This window comes from Saccostrea cucullata, unplaced genomic scaffold (genome assembly GCF_032062105.1).
Source record: "Saccostrea cucullata isolate Sc308-1 unplaced genomic scaffold, CSIRO_AGI_Scuc_v1 ctg544, whole genome shotgun sequence".
Lineage (NCBI taxonomy): Eukaryota > Metazoa > Mollusca > Bivalvia > Ostreida > Ostreidae > Saccostrea > Saccostrea cuccullata.
The window spans coordinates 142,958-169,707 of record NW_026922756.1 but is presented as its reverse complement, the minus strand read 5'-3'; the positions used below and the strand labels follow the sequence as shown (position 1 = coordinate 169,707).

The 26,750-nt window shown below is 33.4% G+C and overlaps 1 protein-coding gene across 2 annotated transcripts; it reads left to right on the top strand.

The window, feature by feature from the left end:
* The first annotated feature begins 298 nt into the window (after positions 1-298).
* LOC134262375 (uncharacterized) lies at positions 299-26,651 on the top strand. 2 transcript variants are annotated; one of them, XM_062744753.1, is made up of 29 exons: positions 299-562; positions 2,547-2,769; positions 3,573-3,716; positions 3,922-4,009; positions 4,146-4,218; positions 4,633-4,702; positions 5,193-5,327; positions 5,609-5,673; positions 6,258-6,302; positions 6,577-6,642; positions 7,250-7,330; positions 7,579-7,761; positions 7,848-7,925; positions 8,029-8,088; positions 8,173-8,369; positions 8,560-8,642; positions 8,982-9,140; positions 9,468-9,526; positions 9,663-9,794; positions 11,794-11,931; positions 12,091-12,147; positions 12,412-12,530; positions 12,715-12,795; positions 12,995-13,076; positions 13,255-13,363; positions 13,462-13,507; positions 13,637-13,691; positions 16,157-16,229; positions 21,996-26,651. In XM_062744753.1, exons 1-29 carry the CDS (start codon positions 491-493, stop codon positions 24,608-24,610), a joined length of 5,388 nt encoding a protein of 1,795 aa, XP_062600737.1. In that variant the 5' UTR covers positions 299-490; the 3' UTR covers positions 24,611-26,651. The 2 variants fall into 2 exon arrangements, with proteins under 2 accessions (XP_062600737.1, XP_062600736.1); XM_062744752.1 differs by having other exon boundaries at positions 8,560-8,651.
* The last annotated feature ends 99 nt before the right edge of the window (positions 26,652-26,750 follow it).

Here is a 26,750-nt window from a genome sequence, read left to right as displayed (position 1 = left end):
TGTTCTTGTTTTTTTTTTTTATTAGTTTTTTAAAATTAGTTTGTTTATTCTATTTTTTTAAATGTATTATTAGATTTTTTCCCTTTTTCTCTTTTTTTTTTTTTTACTTTTAACTAAAATTACGAGCGAGGCGTAAAACTGGAATAGTTCTCTTTCTATATGTGTGAAACGCATCCATCCGATATCGGAGTAACTCTACACAGGACAAATGCAAAAATTTAATCTGACGTATTGCAATTTTGATTAGCCCCGCTAATCTATAGGTAAGCTAATAAGGCCTTTACCTTTCAAAAGGTATTAGAGAGGTCACGTGACTAATTCATTTCCGGTCGAATGATGGCCGACTTCTTGAAGTTTTGGAAGTTCTGTCAAAGTTATGAACTTTGTATATAGCAATTTTAAACGTTGTATAGATCAGTATTAATGTAATTGACATGGAAATACTCGATAATTATGGTGCTTGTGCTGAGATTTTCAAGGCGTTTTCATAATGTCCGCATTGGAACGCCAGGAATTAGCATCAGGCAGGAAAATACCAAGTCTCGAAGCAGTGGAACAAAAGGTATATGCATGACAATGTCTGTAACTTAAAATGAATGGTTTACCCATATTTATAGTGTTGTAATTTAGTTAAGGCATGAAACATTTGCAAGAGGGCTAAACTTTAAAACATACTTTAGAGATGCTATATTTATGTGGCGGATCAAAAGTCAAATCATGGGTGGGGCTTTGCAAAATATTGTTTTAGCATTTTTCTGACTTTTCAGTTGTCTTTTAAAACTCTAAATCTTTTACACATATTTACACCAGTATATGTCTTTTGCTATGTAATGTACATACATTTAATGTGCATTGGGTGGAAAGCTCTCATCCAAGTTTTATCATTATATCATACAATACACACTCCCTAACCATGCTAACTGTGTAAAATATACTTGATACTGAAGCAATGTCTACAAAGTCACACAAAGTCTTAAGTGTTGTTTATAGTACATTTTTAAGTAGCAAAAATAAAATAGAAGTGGTAAAGCATATTAAGGACAGATGATGCAAACAGACTTTACTAAAAATTCACAAAAAATTCAAGTTTTCAACTAGACTCTTGTTTATAACTAAAACAAATAAGTTTAACCACATAGATTTGATTTTTTCATTCAAAGTTTTAAATGATGTGATTTAAAGTGACAAAAAGTGGTATAGATTAATAAGGGTGATTACAGAAAAGTAGAATTTTAAACATTATAGAAAATTAATAATTTCTTAATATTTTACAAGATTTACAATTTAAAATGGTTTTAAAATATATATACCAATCTTCGTATCATCTCTCCTTAAAATATACTTTATGTGTATAGATTGATACATTTTTTCAATAGTTGTATTAGCATAAAAGTTCACAATGCTTTTAAAGATAAAATACTTAAAAGGGATATTGACAGTCATACTTGAGCAGCATGATATATTTATTACATACTTTTTTTCTGTTGTTGAGTTAATAAATTTTGAAATGGCCATTTTGAATATAATATGGTGTGTTATCTTTTTGAAGACCGAATTCCACTCAATAGAAATTCTCTGCTTTGAAGGACACATTTATAATTTATGTTGGTGTTTTCTCCTGTGGTTCAGCATGTCACCTTTGTAAACAGGTACCTTCCCAATTATTCACTTGTACAAATCAATGAGAGGGATGTTTATGGCTGTATTCTCAATGTGGACAATTTAGCGGGAGACACATAACATGCAAACAGACAATTTAGCCGAGTATATAAACATGCAAATGTGACTTGTTCAATTTGACCAATCTGTAAATAATGGTTCAATAAACATTCAAGTATTGATTACGTGTTAGGGTTACAAATGTTTAACTTTTGAAATGATGTTTGTAGGAAATGCTGGGTTAATTTGATGTTAATGTACTTCATAGAGTGAGATTAGGATGTTCCTTGTGAATTTAATGAGCAAAGCTTTTATTCAGCTTCATAGATCACTGATCAGAGATGTGGGGGTTGACAGCTAGTGTGTGACTGGGAGATAGGCCTTGTAAAAGGGGCCAGCGCTCAATGCTTGTAAACTGTGTGAAGTCCAAACATTTCTATCCTGTCCCATATCTTGAAGTGATTGTGAAGTCGTTTTATAAATCGTTAGTTTACGTTCTTTATTTGTTCAAGATTTTAAATGGTCCTAGAGGGTAATTGATTTAATGACCATTTTATGTACTAAAACTGATAAGAGATCTGAAAATACACCTTGTGTACAGGTAAATTTTCATCTTGCTTTTTAATGTGGGTACCTGTATTTCTTATAGGTCTTTGAAGGTACATAGCTTCAACTTTTTAAAAAAGATTTAACAATAAAGTGCTGCATTTATCTGTTTTAATGTCACTTAAAAGGTAATGCAGTCCATAATTTTGCATTTAAATGATGTACATTTTAAAATTAGGAATGGAACTATAGAAATTTTCAAGGAACATAATTTCACAAGCTATGAAAAAAATGTAGTGTACAGTATTTTTGATACTTATATGATTATACTGAATTATCAGGGACCAGAGAAGTGCATGCCAACGGGGTCTGGAGAAAGCCCTGCCCCTCAAAGTTCAGCCTCACAGAAAATGACCAAGAGCATGTCATTGTCAAATCTGAACAATAACCAGAAGGCCAATGCTGGCCCTGTGGACCAAGACGATATATTGGCCCTCACTCAGCAGGTCAAATTGTTCTCAGATGGCCTCTCCCACCTTAAAACAATCTTCACAGACTTTGCAGGTAATAAAAATATTTTATAAGAATTTTAGAATATTTAAAGGTTTAAAGTTGTTTATTTTTTTGGAATTGTAAATTTTGTAAAAGGGAAAATTTACTATGGAATAATGATCAAAGTGATTGATATGGTAATGTTTTAGTATTTAGTTTAAGGACTTTGCATAATTTATCATCAACTGCTAATTTAAACTTCACATCTAGTTTATTTTGGACACCTTTAAAGTCTATAAGATGTAAGAGTTGTTTTTTATTGTTCACATCAATAGCCGCAAACCTTTGTTAATAGGAAGTTTAAAATTGTCAAGGTTACAGAGCTAATCAAAATTTTAACTGAATCAAGCAAGAGAACAGTTGGTCATATTTTATGGCTGGTTACTCAATACTGTTTGGTGTAAGAAAACAAAAGTTCGACAATTACTAAAGGCAATTTTTTGAAAATACTGTATTTTGAGAATCAGTTAGGACAATAATTGTGTCCTCATGCAGTTGTCATTTTGACATGAAAAGGCAATTACTGAAAAAAAAGTTTACAGAGCAGAATATCTAGGCAGGTAGAGCAGAATAACAAACAATTACAAGTGAAAAAAAATGTCAGATAAAAGCCTCAGATAAAACACCTTTATCAGGAAACCATCTCAGAAAACTGCTGATAGGTGATTGACTTCAAATTTCTCGGGAGAAAGCATGCATGTTTTATTGAACAAATACAATGCAACAATTAGGAAAATCCATGAATTTATTTTCTGAATTCAAGCATTAAGTGGTACATACGTAATTCCTCACATTTTATGTTGACCATGCCGCAGGATCGGGAGAGGACCTCAGAGTTATGTCCCATTCTCGTCTGGGAGAAGTCCTGGCCATCTTAAAGAACATCCTCAATAAATATCCTGCTCTGCAGTCCACAGAGTTATTTTCATCCTCTGCAGCTCTGATCAGCAAAATTAAAAGTAGGTGGCTTGTTTTTGAGTTTTTCTTACATTAGAATTTTTTTTTAAAATTGGAATCAGTAGAGCAAGAGAGAGAGAGAGAGAGAGAGAAAGAGAGAGAGAGAAAGAGAGAGAGAGTAGAGAGAGATAAAAAAGTAGAGAGGAGAAATTATAAAATATGTATTTAGATATTACATACTGAGATAGTAACATGTTATCATTGCAGCACATGACTATAGTCAGTCTCCTGCCTCCCCAGCTGAACATAATTTTTGTGAAGCAATTGACCAACTGGCTCTGGCTTTTAGCAGCAGGTGGGTTAAATGAAGAATTGTCAAACTGTTGCTCAAGTATGTGAATACATTATTTTGTTAAATATAAATTATTGATCTATTAATATCTAGGTATGTAGTCAATAGCTAGGTTACATGTAGTTGTAAATTGTTACAGTGTGTCTGAGTATTTGATGGGAGATCTGGGGAACATAGCTTTAGTGAAGCAGGAGAAAGTGGACAAAACCAAGGTAAGTTATACTTACTGTTGTAATTTTAGTTAAACTTCACAAAGTTTTAAAAGAATTAAACAGTACCCCCTTTAATTAATTCTTGGATGCATTTTATGTTAGAATGCTTTGATTAAAATATAGATGATGTGTGTTGAGGGGAATTACATCACTATCATTTTTGTCACATTTACAGTTTTCTTTTGCTTCAAAATGGGTATAAAAGGGATGTAGAAAAGAGAGAGAGGGGGGACTAGTAATTCTATTTTTGTCAAACACAATCATTGAAAATAGTTCCATTTTTCTTCATTGCCAATCAAATACACATATTCATTTATTGGTAGCTCCTTTTTTTCTAAGAAGAATATCATGCTTGTATTTTAATTTCCTGATCTGTAGAATGTCTTCTAAAGTTCCCAATATTTATTTATATAGTCTTACGGAGATCTTCTGAAGTTGGATAAGACTTCCGGGTTATGTGCTGCAGAACAGGCTACTCAAGATAGTAAGTTATTGTAAGGACAAAATCTAATAATGTGAGGCATTCAGTCAAGCTACACAAGAGTCCTGTCCTACTCGGGGAGAATTTCACCAGAAATAGGATGTAATTGAGTGTTTTATGTAGAAACCCGGGCATCGTTCTCAAAGGACCTATCATATTAGTCCCAAGAGGTAACATTGACCTTTTCATTAAGTGTGATGAAATGGTAAGGCAGGTTTCCATTGTGTGTAATTGGGATGGTGGCATGTCAGCTAATGAATATGTTGGTTGCAGCTTCTGTCATCTCTCTCTTACTGATGGCTGCTGCAAAGCAATTTAACATGAAACTGCTGCATCAGGAAAGCCTTCAACATCCTCTTTAAAACAGAGTTGTTGGCATAAAAAAAAGCTTATTTGTCTTTAAATTTCTGTGCAGTTGTAAAGTGCTCCATATCCTGAAGTGCATTGTTTGACATTGTGTGGATTATTGTATTTGTTTTATTTTATCCATTAGTGATGAATCCTGAGGAAATTGATACGGTGCTGCTGCGGTTACAAGCTGGAGTGGACCTGGCAATGCAAAGGGCCAAGGCATGGTCCAAGTATATGAAAGAAATAACAACTTATATAGAGAAAAAAACTCAGTTAGGTAAGCCATGCAAATTGAATGAAATCATTCAACAGATCTTGGAGAGTAATCTTAAAAATGGCTATAGGCTGTCTAGTGTGTATCATAAAAAAAGTATTGAGACTGTATTGAAGTGGAATCTACTTCCTGAGTTATAGACATGTTGAATTGATGTCAGGGAGCAATAGTTTTTTGCTCTCTTCTGTTGCATTGACATACCTAATTCTGTATTGGACTATAGAATAACGTTCCTTATTGAGAGGCAAGAAAATTTATTTATTGTATTTGGATTGATTTTACAGAAACTGATTACTCCAAGAATCTTCTTCGATTGGCAAACAATATGCTTCCCGTCCTATCAGAAGAGGTAATTATGGTGATTGTATTTCAGTTAATGACAGAATAATGTACACAAAATTTTCTATTTCTTTGTCTATTATATCATAGAGCTTTACAGAAAGCAAATTATCAAAGCCTTACAAATTTTAGAAAGGAGATTTACATATCTCTTTTCTGCTCAATCTTATCTAAAGGCTTGCATGAACATTTCTTATGCTTTGTTGTCTTTCCCTATGTATTGTAGATCCTTCATCAGAATTATTTTTTTCCCAAACAACTTGACATAAATTCCTTTTTAGGATGTAAGAAATAATTGTGGTTAAAAACCTTATTGCAGATGAATTGTATATTTCCTCAAATGGAAAATGAAAATGGAAAATGAAAAATAGGAATGATTATTTTAAAAATCTTCAGCTTTCTAGATTGTGTAATTGGAGGGTATACAAGGGTCTATAGAAATTCTGGGTATCATGGTTGAATAAAATGTTTAACAAATACGAGGCTAAAATAATCAAATTATTACATTAGTGACATTCAGTGTTGATACATTTCTCTGGGGAGATATTGTTCAGGTAAGCTTTGTAGTAAACGGGCCTCTTGTTTCTTTTACAGGACTACTTACCTCTGCAGTCTGTGTTCTGTACAATGATCTCACAAGTAAGTCATCAAAATACTATTATAAAAAAAGTGGAATTATTAAAATTATCTGTCTATGGATGTTAAGTAAATATTTTCTGCAACTTATAACAGTTTTAAAGGTTCAAATTGTTAAGCACAATTTTTTTTAATTCCAAATTTTTATGATCAGTATTGAAGATTCATAAGTACCTGTTAACTAGGAAATCATTATAGTATTTCATAGGAAACATGATGTAGTTGAATACTAATTCTATGTATTGCTCTATAATTACATTGTTTCTTTGTATTGTAGGATATTGAATATGCCAATACTTGTCAAGCCACTCAAGCCCTTGTTCAGTCAGCGAAATTTGTGGAGGTATGTCAGAAATAAACTAGATATCTCTGTGTGTCTCTCTGTTTCTCTGTCTACATTTACCTCTGTATTCCACTCATGTACATGTATATAATTTAATTCTGTTTGTATTCTTGTCTCTCATTGGTTGATTTCCAAAAAGGAACGCATAACATTTTGTATAATCTGGTTTGGTATGGGGACACACCCCTTTGACAACCAGCTGAATATTGTAATCAATCCCCTCATTTCCAGTCCTTCGGATTCATGAAAAATTCCAGATTTAATGAATGTACCTTTAACTTCAAACAGTTGCTTGATCTTACCTCATGTAAACAAGCATCATGGCTGCTAAATTTGTATCAGTTTTTACCTCCCCTTGCTTCCCATCACTTCCGTTACTACGGTTGTATTATTGAAATTTGAACTAATAAAAACAACACAATTTTACATCCCCAGTTGTTTAATTATTTTAAAATTAAATTATAAGGAATGACCTAATCTCTCTCGAGTCTAATATGTTTCTCTATCTACCTTTATATTTCTTCGCGGATTATAAAGTATATAATTCATTAATCTGGCAAGAATTCATTCCTTAAATAATTAATTGTTATATTTTCCTATTCAACAGCCTCTAACCACAAGGAGAATTGAGCATGACAAGATGAGGAGGACAATTAAAGACATGTGGATGAAAGAAGTTAAGAAAATGGTAAAAACTTTACTTAGAGGAATTTATATGCAATATGTATATATGTCTTTTAACATGTACAAGATACTTCTGAAAGTCTAGTTCAGTTCCAAATGAAGCGTTAGGGACTAGGCACTATTTCTTTTCAAATATTTGGATAATGAAAATGATTGTTATTTTATCAGTTAGTCTTTCAAAACCTTCATTTCAAGAATTATGACACATATTGTTTTGTTTTTACTGAGAAACTGGTTTCATGTTTTTATCAGCATGAGGCAGTGAACAGCCTGAGGAAGTCCCACTCTATGTACATAATGAGGAAGCAGGAATACGAGAAGGCCCGGGAACAGTCCAGTAAGGTGGAGTCAGACTTACTAGACAAGAGTAACAGCAGTAGTATACTCAGTAAGATGGACAAAAAGAAGAAAGTCGAGGAGGACGCAATGCACAAGGTAAAGAAGGCTTAGTTTATAGGAGCATTGGCTTGTTCTGGATTTGTTTAAGAAGTTCATAATGATTGATTTTCTGTGGTTTACAGGCAGCAGAGGCAGAGACGACGTACAAAGCGTGTGTGGCGGAGGCCAATTCCAAGCAGCAAGAACTGGGCAAAACTAAGGTACAGAACTTCATTTAATTAGAAGCAAATGAAAAATTGCAGTAGCTTATTGTAAACATTTCTGTGAAGTAACCTGTAACACATCTATATTTTATACTTGTAGAGTGAACTTCTGTCAAAGATCAGAGAGCAGATTTTGCTATGTGACCAAGTTATAAAAACTGTAAGTATTGTCTTACACATGTGATATTTAAGATAATTCAGTCCATTTTTGTTCCTGACTGTCCTATGTTGATGTATATTACAGGTGACGGTGGATTACTTCCATCTCCTCCACACCGTGACTGCCCCCGTTCCTGTTCAGTACCAGACTCTCTATGAGGCCAGTGACAGCTACCAACCAGGCTCACAGTACGGGGCCTTTGTACGCAGTGTTTCCATGTCCCCCACTAATGTTCCCATGAAAGAAGACGCTTTTGTGTTCGAGCCCTATATATCTTCAAGGTACAAAATTTTTAACTTTATGTAGGGAATTTTTTTGGTATTTTGTAAATAATTCTTTAATTTAGATTGTTTTTTAATAAAAAGTGTACAACTTAAAACGTATCGCATAAAAAATTTTTGTTGAAAGGAAAACATTTAATGTAAAGTAACACACGTGTAACAGGGATTTATTGGTGTAATGTTTTTGTAGAGAATCTCAGTTGAGGAAGACCAGTGGTCAGTCTACATCGTCCTCCAATGATCTTCAGTTACAGGATGGATCTCCTTTAATGGGTAGAAATGGTGTGATATTGATTTCAAACTGTTTTCCATATATTTCATCTCTGGATAAATTAAAGTGCAAAATTTGAGTGAGAAGATGTGCATGTATTTAACTTTTCCTGAAATACTGTCTAACTGCATGTTTGAAGATTGAGCAAATAGTTTTGGACTGATTACAACAATTACAAATTTGTTTTGATGAATTTTAAATAATGCATATCATCTTGAGTTGTTTCTTCTTCTTAAATGTAAAGTTATGATATAGGAATTCTTGATTCTGTAGATCAGATGTTTATATTGACTGTTTTGTTTAGATCGGTACCATGTGTTATTATTGACTGTCTTGTTTAGATCGGTACCGCGTGAAGGCCTGGGGGACAACTCTAGTAAGTGAATCAGACAGTGGGAGCAGTCGGTCCGTGGAGTCCTCCCCCAGTAGTAGTCCCCACCAGAGTGGACGCAAACCCTTTGTCAAATCTGGCTCACTTGACGACCTGGAGGAAACAGATGGTAATGGCTTATGTTTACTTGTTTTGCATAGACTTGACTATGTTTATCTTTGATGCATGTATTTAAGTAAATTTCAGTCTCCTTAGAGAGCCTTCCCTATTCAAATTTATAAATATTATTATTATGTACATAATCTGTTAAGATGAAAATGTGGGTGCTTATAGAAATTATTCTTTTTGTCAGTGTTTGGTTAGATGAGTAGAGGATATTTTTCATTGGATCTTTATTAAAGTCCCTTTCTTTGTAATCAAAATACATAATCATGCTGTGGGGCCTTGCTTGTTTTGTCTACTTTCAGTTCTGAGTAAATGTATGTTTGTGTTTCAGGTGAAGCTATTTTGCTTGGGTTACCATCTACCGAACTAGACCTACAAGCTTTATTAAAGGTAAGAGATTGAGTCTTATCAATAACATTTCATATCTACTGTAAAGTTCTGTGGAATAGTGTGCAGAATTAAAAAGTGCATAAATAAGTTAAAAGGTGTTTTTAAAATTCTATACAAAAGTGTATGCCTTTTTCAGAGACAGAACAAACGTCGTAACACCACATTTGGTGTAGACTTTCAGGAACAAGTGGAGAAAAGTCATTCAGCAATTCCTTGTATTGTGACAAAATGTTTAACAGAGATAGAAAAAAGGGGCATTTTAATAAAGGTAAAGGAAGCAAAATGTATGGTTGTAAATTAATGAATTATTGGACATACATGTATATCTATTTTTCCACTGAAGTATTACTTAAAATCAATTCCATTTGTTGCCTTTATAGTGTACAATGTACATCTCTACTATTAAGTACATATTTTGGGAAAATATTTTATCAGTTAAAAAATGAACGACTCTAAATTGACTAAGAACAAGGTACACTTTCAATACACAGTAAGCCCTGTATTTTTCAAAAATATGAAAGTGATGTAAGAAATTAAAATTCATTCTTTCTGAATCATAGGATTTCCATGCAGTAAGAGTACATAAATCGTTTTTCTCATATGACCTCCTAAATGCTAATTGTGACATCATTAACTTGTGCAATTTACCGTATTTTCTAAAAAGTTGCAGAAAACATCAATTTTCAGTGGAATTTCCCTTCAGAAAACATACTCTGCCACCGTCGCCCACAAAGATTTTGAGATTTGTGAATTTTCAAAGCACTTCGCATAATATATTCAAAAATTGATGCGGGCAATGGTGGCAGACACTATTTTCTAAAGGAAAACGAGCACAGAATGAGTCATTCTCAGGGTTTTCTGCAATAAACTTAGAAATGTTCCAAATTAGTGACGTCATATTTCCAGAATGGCCTTCCATCATGCCACATTCTTTAATGATTTATCATATTTATCTACTCAACTACTGTAAAAGCCAATTTCATACCTTTATGAAATTTTTAGGGCACAATAAAGCCTAAACCATACCTTCTTCTTTTAATAGGATTCTCATTTAGTGTGTGTAGCATGATCTTTCCTGTGTTAATTAGGGCCCCGCAAGGATTTGCGGGTGCCCTATAGTAATCACTCTGTCTGTCCGTCTGTCATTCTTCCGTCCACAAATTTTCTGTTTTTTTCTAATAACTTTTTTTATGGTTGCCCAATCAAGTTCAAATTTGGTATGGTAGTTCAGGAGGCAGAAAGACATATTTTGATGCTAAGTTTGGTTCTCTACGCTTTCTGGTTTGGAGCTGGGGTGGTGGGTAGATTTAACTATGCATAAGAATGAATGGGCAAAGAGAGATAACTGCTGAGAATGTTACCATTGTAAACTGGGAAGGCTGTGCAATTTGTCCTTTGGGATTAATTAACCTTCCACATGAAGAAAATCCTAAGCACTATCTTTATCTGTCATATTGAGGTTAATTACTGTACTAGCCTCTGTCTGCAATGAACTTTGTTTTGAAGTTAAGGTCAATTTTGAATGATGTGTACATTCTCTGAAATATGGATTTAAAATAATGTTCATACTTTATTTTGGTTAAAATACTGTACACAATGATTTATGATAATTTTATTGAATTCTAAAATCAAGATATATATTAAGATATCTTTTTATATTATTGCTATTTTATTTTATTTCATTATTTTTTTTTTTTTGCTGCCTTAATGCTGTTAATTTTAACAGGTAATCAGATAATAACCCCATTCTGTCAGTGCTGAAAAAACTTCTTATTGTAAATTTAGAAGAAAAGGATGAGAGAGCAGTACAATTAATCCTCTGGGACTAATTATCTTGCTTGCTGCAGAAAATTTAGAGGCTTGTCTTTATCTGTCACATGAAGATTAATGAACACCTTTGTCTGCAACTGATGTTTGTTTTGAAGTTGAGGTGTGTATTTGCATTCACTGAAGGCTTTCATTTTATAAAACACCTGTGTTTTTTTTAATGAGGTTTTCCCTGTTTTATGTAAATACAAGGTTATTATTTATAGGTTTTAGGACATTCAGGAATTATCTTGAAATTTTAAAAATACAGTTGTTACTTATAATCTTCATATATTTAAATAAAAAAAATGTAATCAAGTAAAACTCTCATTCAATGAGCCGCACCCTTGTATTTCTACCCCTCAGCGGGGCCCTTGCTGACTGGTCAGTTTTCTAGTTTATACTGGTATAATTAAAAAGTGATTCTTGATTACCCGTCTGATTGTTTTCTTAATTTTTAGGGCATATACAGAATGTCGGGAGTGAAAAGTAAAGTAGAGGCATTGTGTTCAAGGTTTGAAAAGGATCCAGATTCTGTGAACTTGGATGATGAGCATCCTAATGTTATATCTAATGTACTCAAACTCTACCTTAGACAGGTAACATTCCTACTCTATTCATAAACTCTTTTGTGAAGTATTTTTGTTTTTTGTATTTTTTAAATATATTCAAAGTCAGATAAAGCTTTGGAGCAATCATTCTGTAGCTAAAGTACAAGTGATGCATTTATTCAACTGTGCCAATTTTTTTCTTTTCAGCTGCCTGAACCACTTCTAAGTTTTAAGTTGTATTCCAGTTTTATACAAGTTGCAAAGGTCTGTATAGCATACACTGTAATGAGCAAATAGGAAAAGAGAATCTCTCTCTGTGTGTCTCTCTCTCTCTCTCTCTCTCTCTCGTTTTTAAAAATATAAGTATACTAGCATTAGGATTTTTTTAAAATTTAAAATTCAATAGAAAGATTTAAAACTAAAGTATTGTTTTTAATTAATTTGTATAATCTTTTTTTTTCAAAAGATACATGTACTTTGCTCATTGAACATTGATATTATTGAATTTTTATTGATTTTATGATGCAGGATAACATGGGTAATGTGTTGAGTGAAGATGACACAGTCAGCAAACTAGGGGACCTGGCATCACAACTTCCTTATTCCAATTTCAAAACATGTGCAATGTTAATGCATCATCTAGCAAGGTATGGTTATTCAATTGATATGAAGAGTTATCTCCCTTAAGAAAACATTTTCCTCTTTTGATATTCTCTTTCCAATGCATTACATCAATACTAGTGATATTTATGGAAATTTAACCCATAATTATTGTTTTTTTTCCTTATTTTATATTCAATTATTAAGTTTTCACTAAATTTATTTTAACAGGATAGCATCTTACAGCAGTACAAATCAGATGACATCCAGTAATTTGGGTATTGTGTTTGGACCTACTCTTCTGAGGCCATTGTGAGTTTATTGAAATAAGTATTACTTTTAGCTCACCTGAGCTCACCAGCGTTTACTTGACAACCTAAAAAGTACTTAAAATGGAATCAGAATTTTTATTTAACTAGAGGAAAATAAAAAAAAAAAATCAAATGCTATAAATTTTTTTTTAAAAATTGCTGGAAAGTTTGTTAAAAGTTGCTGTTGTGAATTTTTACAGGGAAGGGACGGGAAGCCTTGCTTCATTAGTTGACACGCCTCATCAAACTCGTACAGTGGAACTGCTGATAGCAAATGTCAAGGTGATTAATTGTACTGCTGGTTCAAGATTTTAGTGGTTTTCATTTTGATTGTACTCAAATAGATCAACTACTTGTAGATATGCTGGTATGTTAGGAAATGTTTTTAAAATTTGCTATATTCATGTATTGACACTTAAAATCTACTTGTTTCTTTATTCTCACTTCTGTATTGGAACAGGAAATCTTTGGGCCGGAGACAGAATATGAGTTGATACCAGGAGAAACACCTGTAGAATCCTTGTCAGTAAACGGACAAAACAGGCATGAGAAAGATACGGGTCATTCAGGTAACCACAGTAATAATCAAGCCCACCAGTACTTGTGATTGGTTTCTTTTTAGTTATGATTACAAAAGTAGAAATCTTAATTATTTTTCAATTTTTAGTGGAATCTGGTGGAACCAAAGAGAGAACTAACAGAACCAGATCTAGGTATTGAAAAAAAAATCTGACACTCAGAATCTATATGTATTTCTTATACGGAAATTGAATATGGGGTTGTTATACATAACTTTGCAGATTTAGCTGTCCATTTTCAATACACTACTTGTTATTTTTTAGCATTGAAGAGGGGAGCCTGCACTTGTTGAATGTTTCAGAGGATAACAAATCTAAGGTGTGTATCTCATATTATAAATCTAAATATATGTATTACTATATATAAGATTCAAAGGTAATTCTCAAGTTCAAAAATCAACAACTAAAAAATGATCAGTACTTATTTCTCATGAAGCGATCTTAATTCAATAACTTTTGTTGCTTTGTAGGTTGCAATCTTTTTTATAGCTCACCTGAGCTAGGGTCTCACGTGAACTTTTCTGTCTTGCGTATATATGAAAATCTTTCAAATTCTCATTTTTACCTAAATTATTAGAGGGTCAAAGTTTATCCTGAGGGTATCATGTACATGTATGAGAAAAAAAATTCTTGAAATCTTCTCTGAAACAAGACCTTGATAAGTGATATTAATATGTTATCATATTAAGGACATTTGGTTTAAAGGTTATATATTAGGGAAAATGTTTTGAAATCTTTTTAAGAACAGCAGACCATGATTATTGATATGCAAGCATTCATATTAAGAATCTTTAATGTGAATAAAGATGAAATTCTTTCTTAAATTTGGTAATTGAAAAGAGGGCAACTATGATTCAGGTGAACTCTTTGGCCCATGGGCCTCTTTTTGATGACAGTTTCTTTAACACATGCAGTTTATATGTTATAGCTAAATGTTCAATTATTTTTAGATTATCTTGTACGGTTAATATAAAAGGTAAAAGAGTGTTGAAAATACTTAGTGCTTGCTTTATATGCCTAAACATTCAAGATTCATCAATATTACAGATTTCAGAGAGCTTTTGGGAGTTGTGTCCCCTGGTTTCCTTTTTCCATTTAAATTAGAGTTGATTTATAGTGCTAATGAATTTGCAGTATATTGGTAGATTTAAAAGTTTGAACAGAGATTTTCATCAGATTTTTTCTCACATTAGTTCTTACATTCCTACACTATACATGTAGATTCTTAGAAAAACTGATTATGTGATTTTTTTTTTCCAGCAGACATTTTATACAGTAAAACTTCTCTAAACCGGCCAGCTGCCGGACTGAATAAAATGGCCGGATTTTAGTAGGGGTGGCCGGTTTTTTTAATCTAACATACTGAAGAAATGCAGAACTTTCTGACAGATGCTAGGAAAAATATATAATTAGTGTCTGTTATAATTATTTGTCAACACGTTATTGATTATCGGCAGACACGTAATGTACTCTCACGGTCTAAAAAAATGGAAATTATTATTAGTGAGGATAAATTCCACATACATGTTGATTTTTATAAATAGAAATTAAAAAATAAAAACAGAAAAAACGTGGAGAGTTACTTTAATAACCATATGCGAAGAAATAAACCAGACCCTTTACCTTAACTGAACTCTAGAATACTGCATGTGTATCTGTGTATCTGCTTACGTCATTAAAAAAATTGTTTGTACTTCAGTTAAATGTAAATAATTAAAACATTTCTGAGCAAAACTTCTGCTAATTTAATTATGAAATGTATATTTTGGTTAACATTTTATTTTATTTTTTTTCTTAGCATTTTTTAACAGTGCCCAATTTTAAGGCCGCTTATGTGTATTTAAAAAGATGATGCAATATGGCGTGCGATAATTTGTTAATTCATTCTGTGATTTAAATTTATTAGTTGCTTGATATTTTATTAATTCAAGTTTAATTGATGTTAATCATATGTACACAGCTTAGACCGGCCATTTACGTAGTCTGGCATGATGACTACCCCTTCAAGACGGCTAAACAATAGAAAACCCTGGGAGGCCATATTCAGTTTTTCACACCTCTGGGTAGGCTATTTTTCACACCTCCGGCCGGTCATTATTACCCTTCTGGCAAATGACAATTAAATTTCTTGCAATCAAAAAGTGGCCGGTATGATGAGGGTGAATTTCCTATGTTTCTTAACTTTTGTTCTTGGAAAAGTGGCCGGTGTCCGGTTTTCAGGGGTGGCCGGTTTTATGAGAGTTTATGTGTAAAGAAATGTTAAGAATTTTGCCGGGACTAATAAATTTGGCCGATGTTCAGGGAGAACCGGTTTCCAGGGGGGCCGGTTTGGAGAAGTTTCACTGTATTTCAGTGTTAAATTCTTTAATTTAAAGTAGACCTCTTAGGCATTTCTCATTATCTACAGGGGTTGGAGAAAAGTTTACATTAAATTATTAATGAATGTCAAAAAAGATACATCTAGTATCATTTTTTCAAAGAGAAATTTGTACCTGGATATTGAAATTGTGTGCTGGATCAACGTTTAAACAAAATTATTTCATTGTTGATTTAGACGTTGATGACACTTACTATCATCATATATTAGCGCCATTTATTGTTGTAAAAAAATATAGGATTCAACTTCAACTTTCTTTGGGAATTGAATTGAGTTGTATCATCTTTATATTTCTGAAGCAGAGAAGGCTTTAGATTCATTGAACAAAATTAACATTGTACTGAAAAGTTGGAGGAAATCAAATATCATTGACACACTTGATGCCATGACAGATATTTTCATTCCAGACCCCTGATACAGATTACGTTTTACCTGGTAGCACTGACAAGAAAAGTTCTTCGCCCCCAGCCGTGTCCGAGGGTAACAAAATTAACCTCACTCTAGCAATGTAGCTTTAACACCACATGATGGCAGCATTGTCTTGTTACTCTTCTCTGTTTACGCTGCTTATCTGTCCTTGTCTTTGAGGAAATGTTATGAAATGGTATCTGGCTTTATACTGGACTATATCGTACTAATGTTCTGTACATGTACATAGGTCTGAATTGTTACTTTTTGTACTTAGGGTGTTTTTTTTTCAGGATTATATGCTTATAATATTTTTGAAAACATTATTCGAGGCATAATTTTGGTAGATTTCATTTATTCAACAAATTCTTATTTGTTTTACATGTACCATAAGATATTACAGAAATTCTTTTTTTTTTTTAAATCTATAAATTCTAAAGCATGTTCATGTACAAATAAGTGTTTGTTTCTCTCTATGTGTGTATACAGTAATAACCTATATGTATTTGTATGAACTGTGTTTGTATCAAGGAAAGCGTTGTGTGAATCCTTCCCCTGTGTGTTTCTCTGTTGAGGGTGTTATTGTAGCCTGCATGCCTGTAGCGTTCTGTACATATTTGGATGGTGTTTTGTGTGTATTGTCCTTTATGACAATCAGGGAAAACAATGTCCGCTGTGTTTTATACTGTTGCCTATTCTGTTTTGCCTTGACTTTATATGTGCTTTCAGTGTTTATCACTTGTACCATAAAAGTCCAAAACTATTGCCTTGCCAAGCTACATGTAATCTTTTTATGCTTTGAAATTCTATTTTAGGAAAAAAAGTTTTAAATACATATGATTATTCACCAGTAATTTGATTCTTCTTTTTTAATATGTAGCAGATAACTTTAAATTTGATTAAGCATTAGGAAACAGCATGCTTGCTAGAAATAAATTTTGAAATCTTGTGCATTTTCCTGTTAATTTTGCATGGCCTTGAGTTTTGTTGGTGACCCTTTCAGATGATGATGTTAACTTCGATGACTTCACAGATATTAATCTTCCTGACGAGTCTTTTTCTTCCCAGCATGCAAATTCTTCTGTTTCTTCAACAACTTGCAAAGGTAGTATAGCTACTCCTGCTTGATTGTGTGCTTTCACTTCATTTAAAAGAATTTTCTGAGTTGAATTTTTGTGTGTTTTCACTTCAAGTGAATTTTCTGAGTTTGATGTGATTGAGTGATTTCCCTTGCCATTGATTTTTCTCCCTTGAACTGCAGATCGTGTGGATATCATGCATGGTTCAAATAAATACTAGGTAACAAGCTGCATGTAAAATATTGTGTGATTATATTGAATATGCTAAGTAAAGTCAAGACTTGTGGATAGCTGTGCTTGCCAGATTAGTACACTGGTGTTTATAGGCATGGATATTGATGTATTTTGAAAAACATGAAATATTCACATGCATGTTAAGAATATGACTAGATGAACACATATCTTTTTCCTTATATATAGATAGGATCTCCCATGGTTTGTTCTTGGATAAATTATGAATCCATGAAGATAAGTGTTGTTTCTATCCACAAACCTTTGGCAATGGAATAATAGAAAACACACAAGATGGACAAAACTTTATCCAATTAAAGACCACTTATTTGCTATCTTATTTTACATACTTTCCAGTACATGTAATTTTAATTCAATTTATACAACAAGTGTTATAAAATTTGGTAAAAAGATAAACATGTGATAAAAAATGAAGACGCATTTAGTCAGAGAACACAAGAATTACTTTAAAAGGGTAGCCAAATTTGAAATGTGGTTAGTTAGTTTAGGAAATGTAAGATTTATATACATGTACAGTTTTACAAGGATATTTATAAAGTAATATAAGCAGAATCAGATATGGTGTTGTATGTAGACAGTTGCATGTAAGCATTGTTAATATACAGTCAGTTTGTATCTTTTAACTTAGGATGTTGATAAAAAGACTATTTTTTATCATAGTGAAGAGTTGCAGCAATATTCTTTAGAGCATTAATTGATTGTGCTTTTGGAATTTTTGGAAAATGCTTTTGATAATAGGAATGTGAAGAAAAAGTTAAAACTTCATCAGTTTGTGATATGTTTTATTAATTTTCAACTTCTCTCGTTAACTGTGTGTATACATTACTGTAATATTACTTACCAACCATAGCTTAGAAAGCAGATGTTGAACTTGTCTGATTGTTTGTTGCATATAAATGGCATAAAAAGCTGAAAACTAAATGATTATGAACATTTAAATTTGAATTTCATCAAAGGATAGTGACATTGCTTTCTAGGCCATAGATAAATATTACAACTTGCCACTTTTATACTAACCTTGAAATTCATTTTGTCCCTCTATTTATTTTTAAAAAATATGATAGTGAATTGAATTATGATTTACAATATGTAATAAGAAATAAGTATTAATAAACACCTTTTTGTTGTGGAATGGCTTAATGTATAACTGATGGTTTATTTTGTAAGTGTTGATCTAATTTTACCCCCGATTGAACTCTGTGTTCTTAACTTTGTTGTTGTCACTAATAACAATGTTTTTGCATCTTGATTTACAGTTCAAATTGATTTCCTCGGCTACGTGTAAATGTAAGTCATGTTGTACTGTTTTAAACCAACTCCATCTCACTGTGCCTACAAACTGGGTGTTTTTGGCAGTAGAAATATATTCCATTTACATGTACTTCAAAATCTCTTGCTAAAATTCAGATTTTTGCTTTTGATCTTTCCATTTGTAATTACATTATAACTTAAAATATAATTAACAGAAAACATTTATTTTTATTACAATTAATTGTTACTGACAAAGATTAATATTTGTATAGGAATAAAAAATAACTTCTGTTTACTATTTAGTAGCCTTAAACCCCCAGTTTTCACCTTTTCATTTGGTTTGGCTGTAACATCTACAGGGGATAGGGTGCTCCAAATTTTCCAAAGACCAGTGTTATAGTAATTGCATGCATTGTGTTAAGAATGTCATGCATGAGACCATATGTCGGATGTGTATTTGTTGGCATGTTTAAAACTTAATACATTACTGATTGAAAAAACAACAATTAAAAACAAGAATGCCTTGACTTCACAAAATAATGAGCGAGTGTGCAGGTTCATAATTGGTTTTGGTGCATATTCAACCAAATATCCTTATACATGTAGTTAAGATTTGCTATCATTTTGATGTAGAAATTAGAACTGTTTATTGAATCACTGAATTACTAGTACCACATAATATTGTAGGAGAGACCACTTTTGGCTGGTATTAATGGCACACAGGTAATGAAGCATGATTAGTTCGCACTGAATCTTGATGCCTTAAGTAGCCTGTTGACCTTTGACCTCAGTTGACCTTTGTGTGTCCTGCAGTGTTCTCATTCTGTTTCTTTTTGATTTCTTCTTTTTAAGCTCACCTGAGCCAAAGGCTCAAGTGAGCTTTTCTGATCACATTTTGTCCGGCGTCCGTCTGTCTGTCTGTCTGTAAACTTTTCATATTTTCGACTTCTTCTCAAGATCCGCTGGGCCAATTTCGACCAAACTTGACACAAAGTATCCTTGGGTGAAGGAGATTCAAGTTTGTTCAAATAAAGGGCCACGCCCTCATTCAAGGGGAGATAATGGAGAATTAGTGAAAATTTGGTGGTATGTTTTAAAAATCTTCTTCTCAAGAACCACTGTGCCAGGAAAGATGAAAATTATGGGGAAACATCCTCAGGTAGTGTAGATTCAAGTTTGTTCAAATCATGTCCCCCGGGGGTAGGGCGGGGCCACAATGGCCGACCAAAGTTTTATATAGAAATATATAGGAAAATTCTTTAAAAATCTTCTTCTCAAGAACAGAAAAGCTTTATTTGCTCATATTTATATGGAAGCATCCCCAGGTAGTGTAGATTCAAGTTTGTTCAAATCATGACCCCCGAGGGTAGGGCGGGGCCACAATGGCCGACCAAAGTTTAATATAGAAATATATAGGAAAATTCTTTAAAAATCTTCTTCTTAAGAACAGCAGAGCCATAATTGCTCATCTTTATATGGAAGCATCCCCAGGTAGTGTAGATTCAAGTTTGTTCAAATCATGACCCCCGGGGGTAGGACGGGGCCACAATGGCCGACCAAAGTTTTATATAGAAATATATAGGAAAATTCTTTAAAAATCTTCTTCTCAAGAACAGCAAAGCTATAATTGCTCATATTTATATGGAAGCATCCTCAGGTAGTGTAGATTCAAGTTTGTTCAAATCATGACCCCCGGGGTAGGACGGGGCCACAATGGCCGACCAAAGTTTTATATAGAAATATATAGGAAAATTCTTTAAAAATCTTCTTCTCAAGAATAGCAAAGCCATAATTGCTCATATTTATATGGATGCATCCTAAGGTAGTGTAGATTCAAGTTTGTTCAAATCATGACCCCCGGGGGTAGGGTGGGGCCAAACTTTTGGATTTAAACTTTTCAATAGTAAACCTAATTACTACTTTTTCCTAGCCACAATGCTCGGGTGAGCGATGTGGCCCATGGGCCTCTTGTTTTCAAATTATTTCTCTATTAAATGCATATTTTTCCAAATGTGTGCACCATGATACTTTTATTCATGATTTGTAAACTGTCTATCAACTATTTAACTTTTAAAATGTGAAATATGGTCCCTAAATTTGTTCAGAATTGTTCCCTTCAAGTCTGAAGATAGGATTTTGTGAGACGATGTAAACATACATGTAGTAGAATGATACTGGGTATTTATATAAATTACATGCATTATATAAATGTTTGAAAGTAACTCATGTTGAAATTTTTATTATGTTTGTAATGTTCAAGTAAAAATTGATACTTGTATGGGAACAAATTCCTTTACAAAAACAAATTTACTTTTCATAATATTTTCACACATAAAAGTACAATGAGCATTTTGTAGCCAAAGGACCTTAGTTTTAGGTTTTAGTACTTATAATCAAAGGTGTATTCTTTCTGCCGGCCAGTGAAGTGAGATGAGTAGATATGTTAGTCAATAGCTGATACATTTATATTGTAAACTTTGGGATAGAAATTTAGAAGTATGTTATATTCCATATGTAGAAGATATAGTAGATGAACAAGAAGATGAAAATGATCTTAATCTTTTATAAAACTTGATTGTTGTTGACTTGCCAAGCTAGGTACTTCCACAAATTGTAAGTGTGTGCTAAAGACTTTGATTCCACCCCCACCTCATTTATATGAACCATTTTATTCCCAAATTATAAATAATCCATCTTTTATTTATCATTTTCTATTGCAGTAAATCATGATGATAGCTAAATGATGAATGCATGTATTATTTTTGATTCTTTTTCAAACATAAATGGGGGCCATTTCTATGTAGGATGAATCTATTTGTTGAAATGTGGATCATTGTGTAAGTTGAAAATAATAATTTAAAAATAAGATCATGGACCCAGAATTTCATCCTGTGCTATAAGTTGATTGTTTTCTTGTCATAGTCAGCTTCTGTGCTCCCTTCAAATTAGTCCTTACACAAGAAATATGTTCCATTGGATTACTTGTAAAATGTATATGCTTATTCTTAATTCACTCAATTTTGGGGGTAATTATTTTAATTAAAAATATGCTTCAATGGGGATAATTTTACATTGTGTTAAGTTGTTAATTTTCAGGCATGAGGTTGTTTATATTTTCTGCATGAATTAAACAATTTTTATACCTAGACGATATTTCTTTAAAGAAGTTATATCATGATCAAAATCATTTGAAAAAATATTCCCTTAATGCAAATACTTAGTAAACATTGCATTAATTGATCATTTAATATTGTAGGAGTGGAGCGGCTAGCCAGGCAGTATCGTCTCCAGAGTTTACCAATAAAGGAGGAGATTCAGAAAGTGACCCGGCCTATTATCATGAAGCCTTGCCCCCCACAAGATCTAGCCCTGAGTCCAGAGTCTGCCAAGAAGATGTTGGTGCCCTCCATAACAATTGTAGAGAGCAGTCCTATCACCGACTCCAAGCCACAGATGTGTTATCCCCTTAAGCCTTCAGACAAGTCCAAATTCCGAACAAGTGCCCTCCAAAACCTCAAATCCATAGGGCCTTCTTTACAGTCCTTTGTTATTGCAACAGCAAAAGGGCTCAAAGCTAACTTTCCTTCCAGTACCAAAACAGAAAAGTCTGATTCTGTGAAAGAAAAGAAATCAAAGACCTCTCCCCCATTACAACGCCAGTCTTCTTCTGACAGCTTGTCCTTGTCTTCCATAAAAAATGTTCTTCAGAAATCTCCCAAACTTCCTAGGCAGTCATCCTTGTCAGAAATTAAAGAAAAGCCTCATGTTTCAAAAGGTTTTAAATCTCTATCAGATGAGAGTAGTGAAACATTTTATGAATCTGCCAAAAAAATTAACACTGCATTATTAATTAATGAGCCCAGAGACAATGTGGATGAAGGAGGAAGGGATGATCCTATGGTGGAACCAGAAACAGGAATGGGTGATCCTATCATTGAAGGAGTGAAGGGTGATCCTGAGGATGAAGCAGTAAAGGATACCCAGAGACATTCAGACCTAGAAGTTGTGGATCCAACTTCTGCTGCCACATCCTTACCAGAGACCATGAGAAGGATGCCAGCTTCTTACCCAACTGTGAGTAATACTGAATTCCCAGTGCAAAAAATGACACCACCTATAACGAGACAAACCAAGGTGTCCTTTACACTTCCAGAGGACTCGGACGATTCCTCAATCTCCTCAGGAGTTTCTTCCTTAACCAGTCCTTTGTCCTCACCACAAACACAGAGGCCATCATTAAATAGACAGAAACCAATAGAAACTGAAATCACTGTTGATGAAAGCAGAATTGAATCCCATGAAGAAGATACTAAAAAAGTCCATTCAGTGACAAAAGATGAGTCTTTGGAGAAAGCTGAAAAAGATTCAGCTAATTCCTCAAAGAGTGATGAAATGTCTCAAAGTGGTTCCACTATCAAAGATGTGATGCCTCTTTTGACCATTGAAGGTCAGCCAGCTTTGGTACCTGTAGAAAAACTACCATCATTTGACCAAGAAAATCAACCACAGTCCATTGAAAGTGGCCAAGCTATTCAGCAAAATTTCAATTCAGAACATACAGACATTGCAATTGTAGAGAATACTGCTGAATCCTTGAGTCAAAGTGCAACACCCAGTTCAACAGAAAAGGGAAGCTTTAATTTAATGCCAAATATGGCTACCATACAAGAGAGTCAAGTAGAGGAGGAAGGTAAAAACCAATTGAAACCTCCAGATACCACACCTAAAGGACTCTCATCATCAGCCAGTGAGGGGGACATTGTTCATAATTTACTTTGCAAAGGTGAAAGTGACAGAAATGTTCTTGATAAATCGGTGAATGATGATACAGTGAAGAAAGCTTCCTCTACTGATTGCCTTAGGAGTGATTTAACAGGAGAGAAACCCTCTTCTAAAGCACCAACAGAACCATTTAAATCCTCCATCAGCTCCTCAGCTCTACTTCTGTCCAGTTTATCCCCAGTTCTTCCTCGCAGTCACAACTACTACTCGTATTCTCTGTCATCTCTGAATGCCAACTCCATCTTGGCAGGCAATGTACCCATGAGATCCAGCAGATCAACAGCAGTACCAAGTATTCAGGCTTCATACACTCCCTTCAGATCCCTGTCTCAGAGTGTCCCAAATCTGAGAGGGTCTCAGAAAAGGCAATCCTCAGCACCACCAGGATTCAGACAGAGCTTGCCAGAAACCACTTTTCTGGAGGAAGAACCAGGGAACTTGGATGTTGATGTTATGAGTGCCAGTGTTGAAGGGTTACCTAGAATTCTTGACACGGGCAACGAACCAGAACTTGACAAAAAGTCTCAGCAAATTGGTGCCAAGTACAAAGAGGGTCCAAGTAAAATATCAACCAATCCTGCTGTTACCAGAACAAAATCAGGTCCAAAAACACAAATGCAATCTTCCAAACCAGTGCGAGATAACCAGAGGCCCCCAAAGGGTCCAAGTGGGATAGTGATGGGAAAGGCAGCCATTATACCAAGCAGAACAGGATCTAGATCTGCTATAAGTCCCCGTAGAACTGGTCAATCACAAGAAGTTAAGAAACTATCAGATGTCTCAAAAGTGGAAGATGCGGGTCATAAGAAGTCTTCCTCACCTCGCAGACCTTCAGCTACTCTGGCTACATCTGAATCACATAACTATTCTTGTGCCACATGTGGAAGACGTAGGTCTTCAGCATCAAAAATAGAAACTCAGACTTTGTTAGAGAAAGAGAAAGGTAGTTCAGAAAAAGACAAGCCCAAAACTGAGAGGAAGGCATCTAGTGCTAGCAGGGGGACAAAAACTGCTACAGAGGAAAAGAAGTCTTCGGACAGCAAAAGCAGATCAAAGTTACAGAAGGACAGGACACCAAGATTTGTATAGTCTTAAACAGTGATGATTTTGGCAGATTCATTAACAAAATTTTTTTGGGAAAAATATAAGAATGACAAGGATGGTGCCTCCTTTTGTACTAAAAGTGGAATATTTCAAACACATAAATTTCTGGAACATAGAAAATGAAAAAAAAAGTTCTAGATGGACTAGAAAAAATTCTTATGGTTGCCATATTTTAACAAAAATCTCCTTAGCTTTTACCACAAATCTGTGATATTTCATTCTTGGTTACAACGCTACACAATAGTCACAACAGTTGTCCCGAGATATTTATGTATTGTGCAATATGATTGGCTGCATTCATAGCCAACAGGTCATGCTGTTTTATTGTGGTTGTTTTTAATCACATTTCAAATTGTTTGTGTTTGTAAATTTTTAAGACTATTTATTGTATCTGCTTTGTGGTTTTATATTTTATAATGTTTCTAGGTTTATACATTTGAATGTTTGTTTTTTTTTTTTTTTTTTTTGGTAGAGTGCATCGTGTTCATTAGATATCTTTTAAATCATTATATATATATATGTATACGGTTTTGAGCTTTGTTGTGTGTTGTCTTTATGTTCGTCATCAGCTGTAATATCTAGTCACTCTCTCAGGAATCCTCAGATAGTCCATCATTCAACATCAGAGATGCAATATTGTTGTTGACGCAAGTCACAGAGATTTCACATATCACTTCTTTTTTTTCTCACACTTTTGTTACTGAATTAGAACATCTTTGTATAAGAATCTCAATTTTATGATAATTTCTTTGAATGATTTCTCTGATCGTCTTACGGCTGTACATTCCTGAAGGAAGAATTTCGGGACTCCTGATTTAGCTTATTCTGATCAGGTGTCAAAACCCAAGATGCTTGCTGTTGCCTAAAAACAAAAAATTGGAATGACCTATCTTAATAATATCAAAAAATTTAAGTACTTTTAGTGCAAATAATAATCAAATATTCTCTTTAAATTCATATATTCTAAAAATATCAAACACAATGCATAACGACCTTCTGAATTCCTGCTTAAAAAAGTCTCATTTCCAGTAAGTGGTAAACACACATTCTTAAACTACCTCATATCCTTGTAATATATGGGAAAATTGACACATTTCACATTACCTGGTAACTAAAATTGAGGTTAAGGTCAAGGTCACAACAGGTAATGCTTAAAAACTGAAATAAAAGGAGGCACGAGACATTTTCGAGAGGCAGTAGTTTTCAAGGAATGTACACCATTAAGATACCATCAAAGAATCTATTTACCAGTCTAAGAATATAATTTAATAATTGTACATGTTCACTTATTAGGGTGATCATGCATTTTCTTTGTTTTACAACTGTTTCAAGAACAAAGTTATTCAGAGGAATCTATTTTGTACTAAATAATATCTTGACCAAGATTGGCATTTGTTCAGTAACTTGTAAAAGAATTTTTAAACAATATATCTCTATTTATTGTTTTTTTTTTCCAACAGAAAAATTTGATGAAAAGTTAACTATTTAAAAGCGTAGGTGTTGACAAATAGAATAATCCTGTGTTATAGTGTCTTTTGTATATTATACTGTTACTGTAATTGACAAACATTTAATTTTAGTTATCATTTTATTCAAAAGAGTGAGAGAGAGCATTCAAATAAAGATATTTGTATCCAAACAAAGTTTATAATAATTTAATAATATATTTATCTAATATTTCAATTTTTAATACTCAGTTTTTAACGAAATGTAATTTTCTTTATGGCCATATTTTGTTACCATTAATTTGGCAGGGTGCCTATAAAATAGTATAAGGGTTATGATGCAAAAAAAAAAAATGAAGACAACAAAGTTGGGTTGTATCCATTTTAATTTCAACCATCACATATTGTGTAGAATTAGATACCTCTTTAGTTGTACTTGGAAATTTCTTCTATTGTAATTTGGACATACGTTAGTTATTTACCATCAGTGTATCTCTGTTTGGTAGTGCTTGTCGGTTAGATATTAAGGCAGTTCATGGAATTGTCTTGCAATAAAGACTTGATATTAAATACAGAAAATTGATTTCTTTCTTTTCTGTGGAGGTTTGATACAGTATAACGTGATGACAAGTTTATCTTTTAATAAAAAAGATAGGTGAGCTAGCGCATAGCAATTTTTA

What these genes read in the sequence shown, in the direction of transcription:
- LOC134262375 (XM_062744752.1), top strand. Translation starts at nt 491, where the DNA reads ATGTCCGCATTGGAACGCCAGGAATTAGCATCAGGCAGGAAAATACCA. An exon ending in AGAACAGGCTACTCAAGATA is followed by an intron (nt 4,703 to 5,192) that starts GTAAGTTATTGT and finishes TTTATCCATTAG; the next exon opens with TGATGAATCCTGAGGAAATT. An exon ending in GAAAGATACGGGTCATTCAG is followed by an intron (nt 13,364 to 13,461) that starts GTAACCACAGTA and finishes TTCAATTTTTAG; the next exon opens with TGGAATCTGGTGGAACCAAA.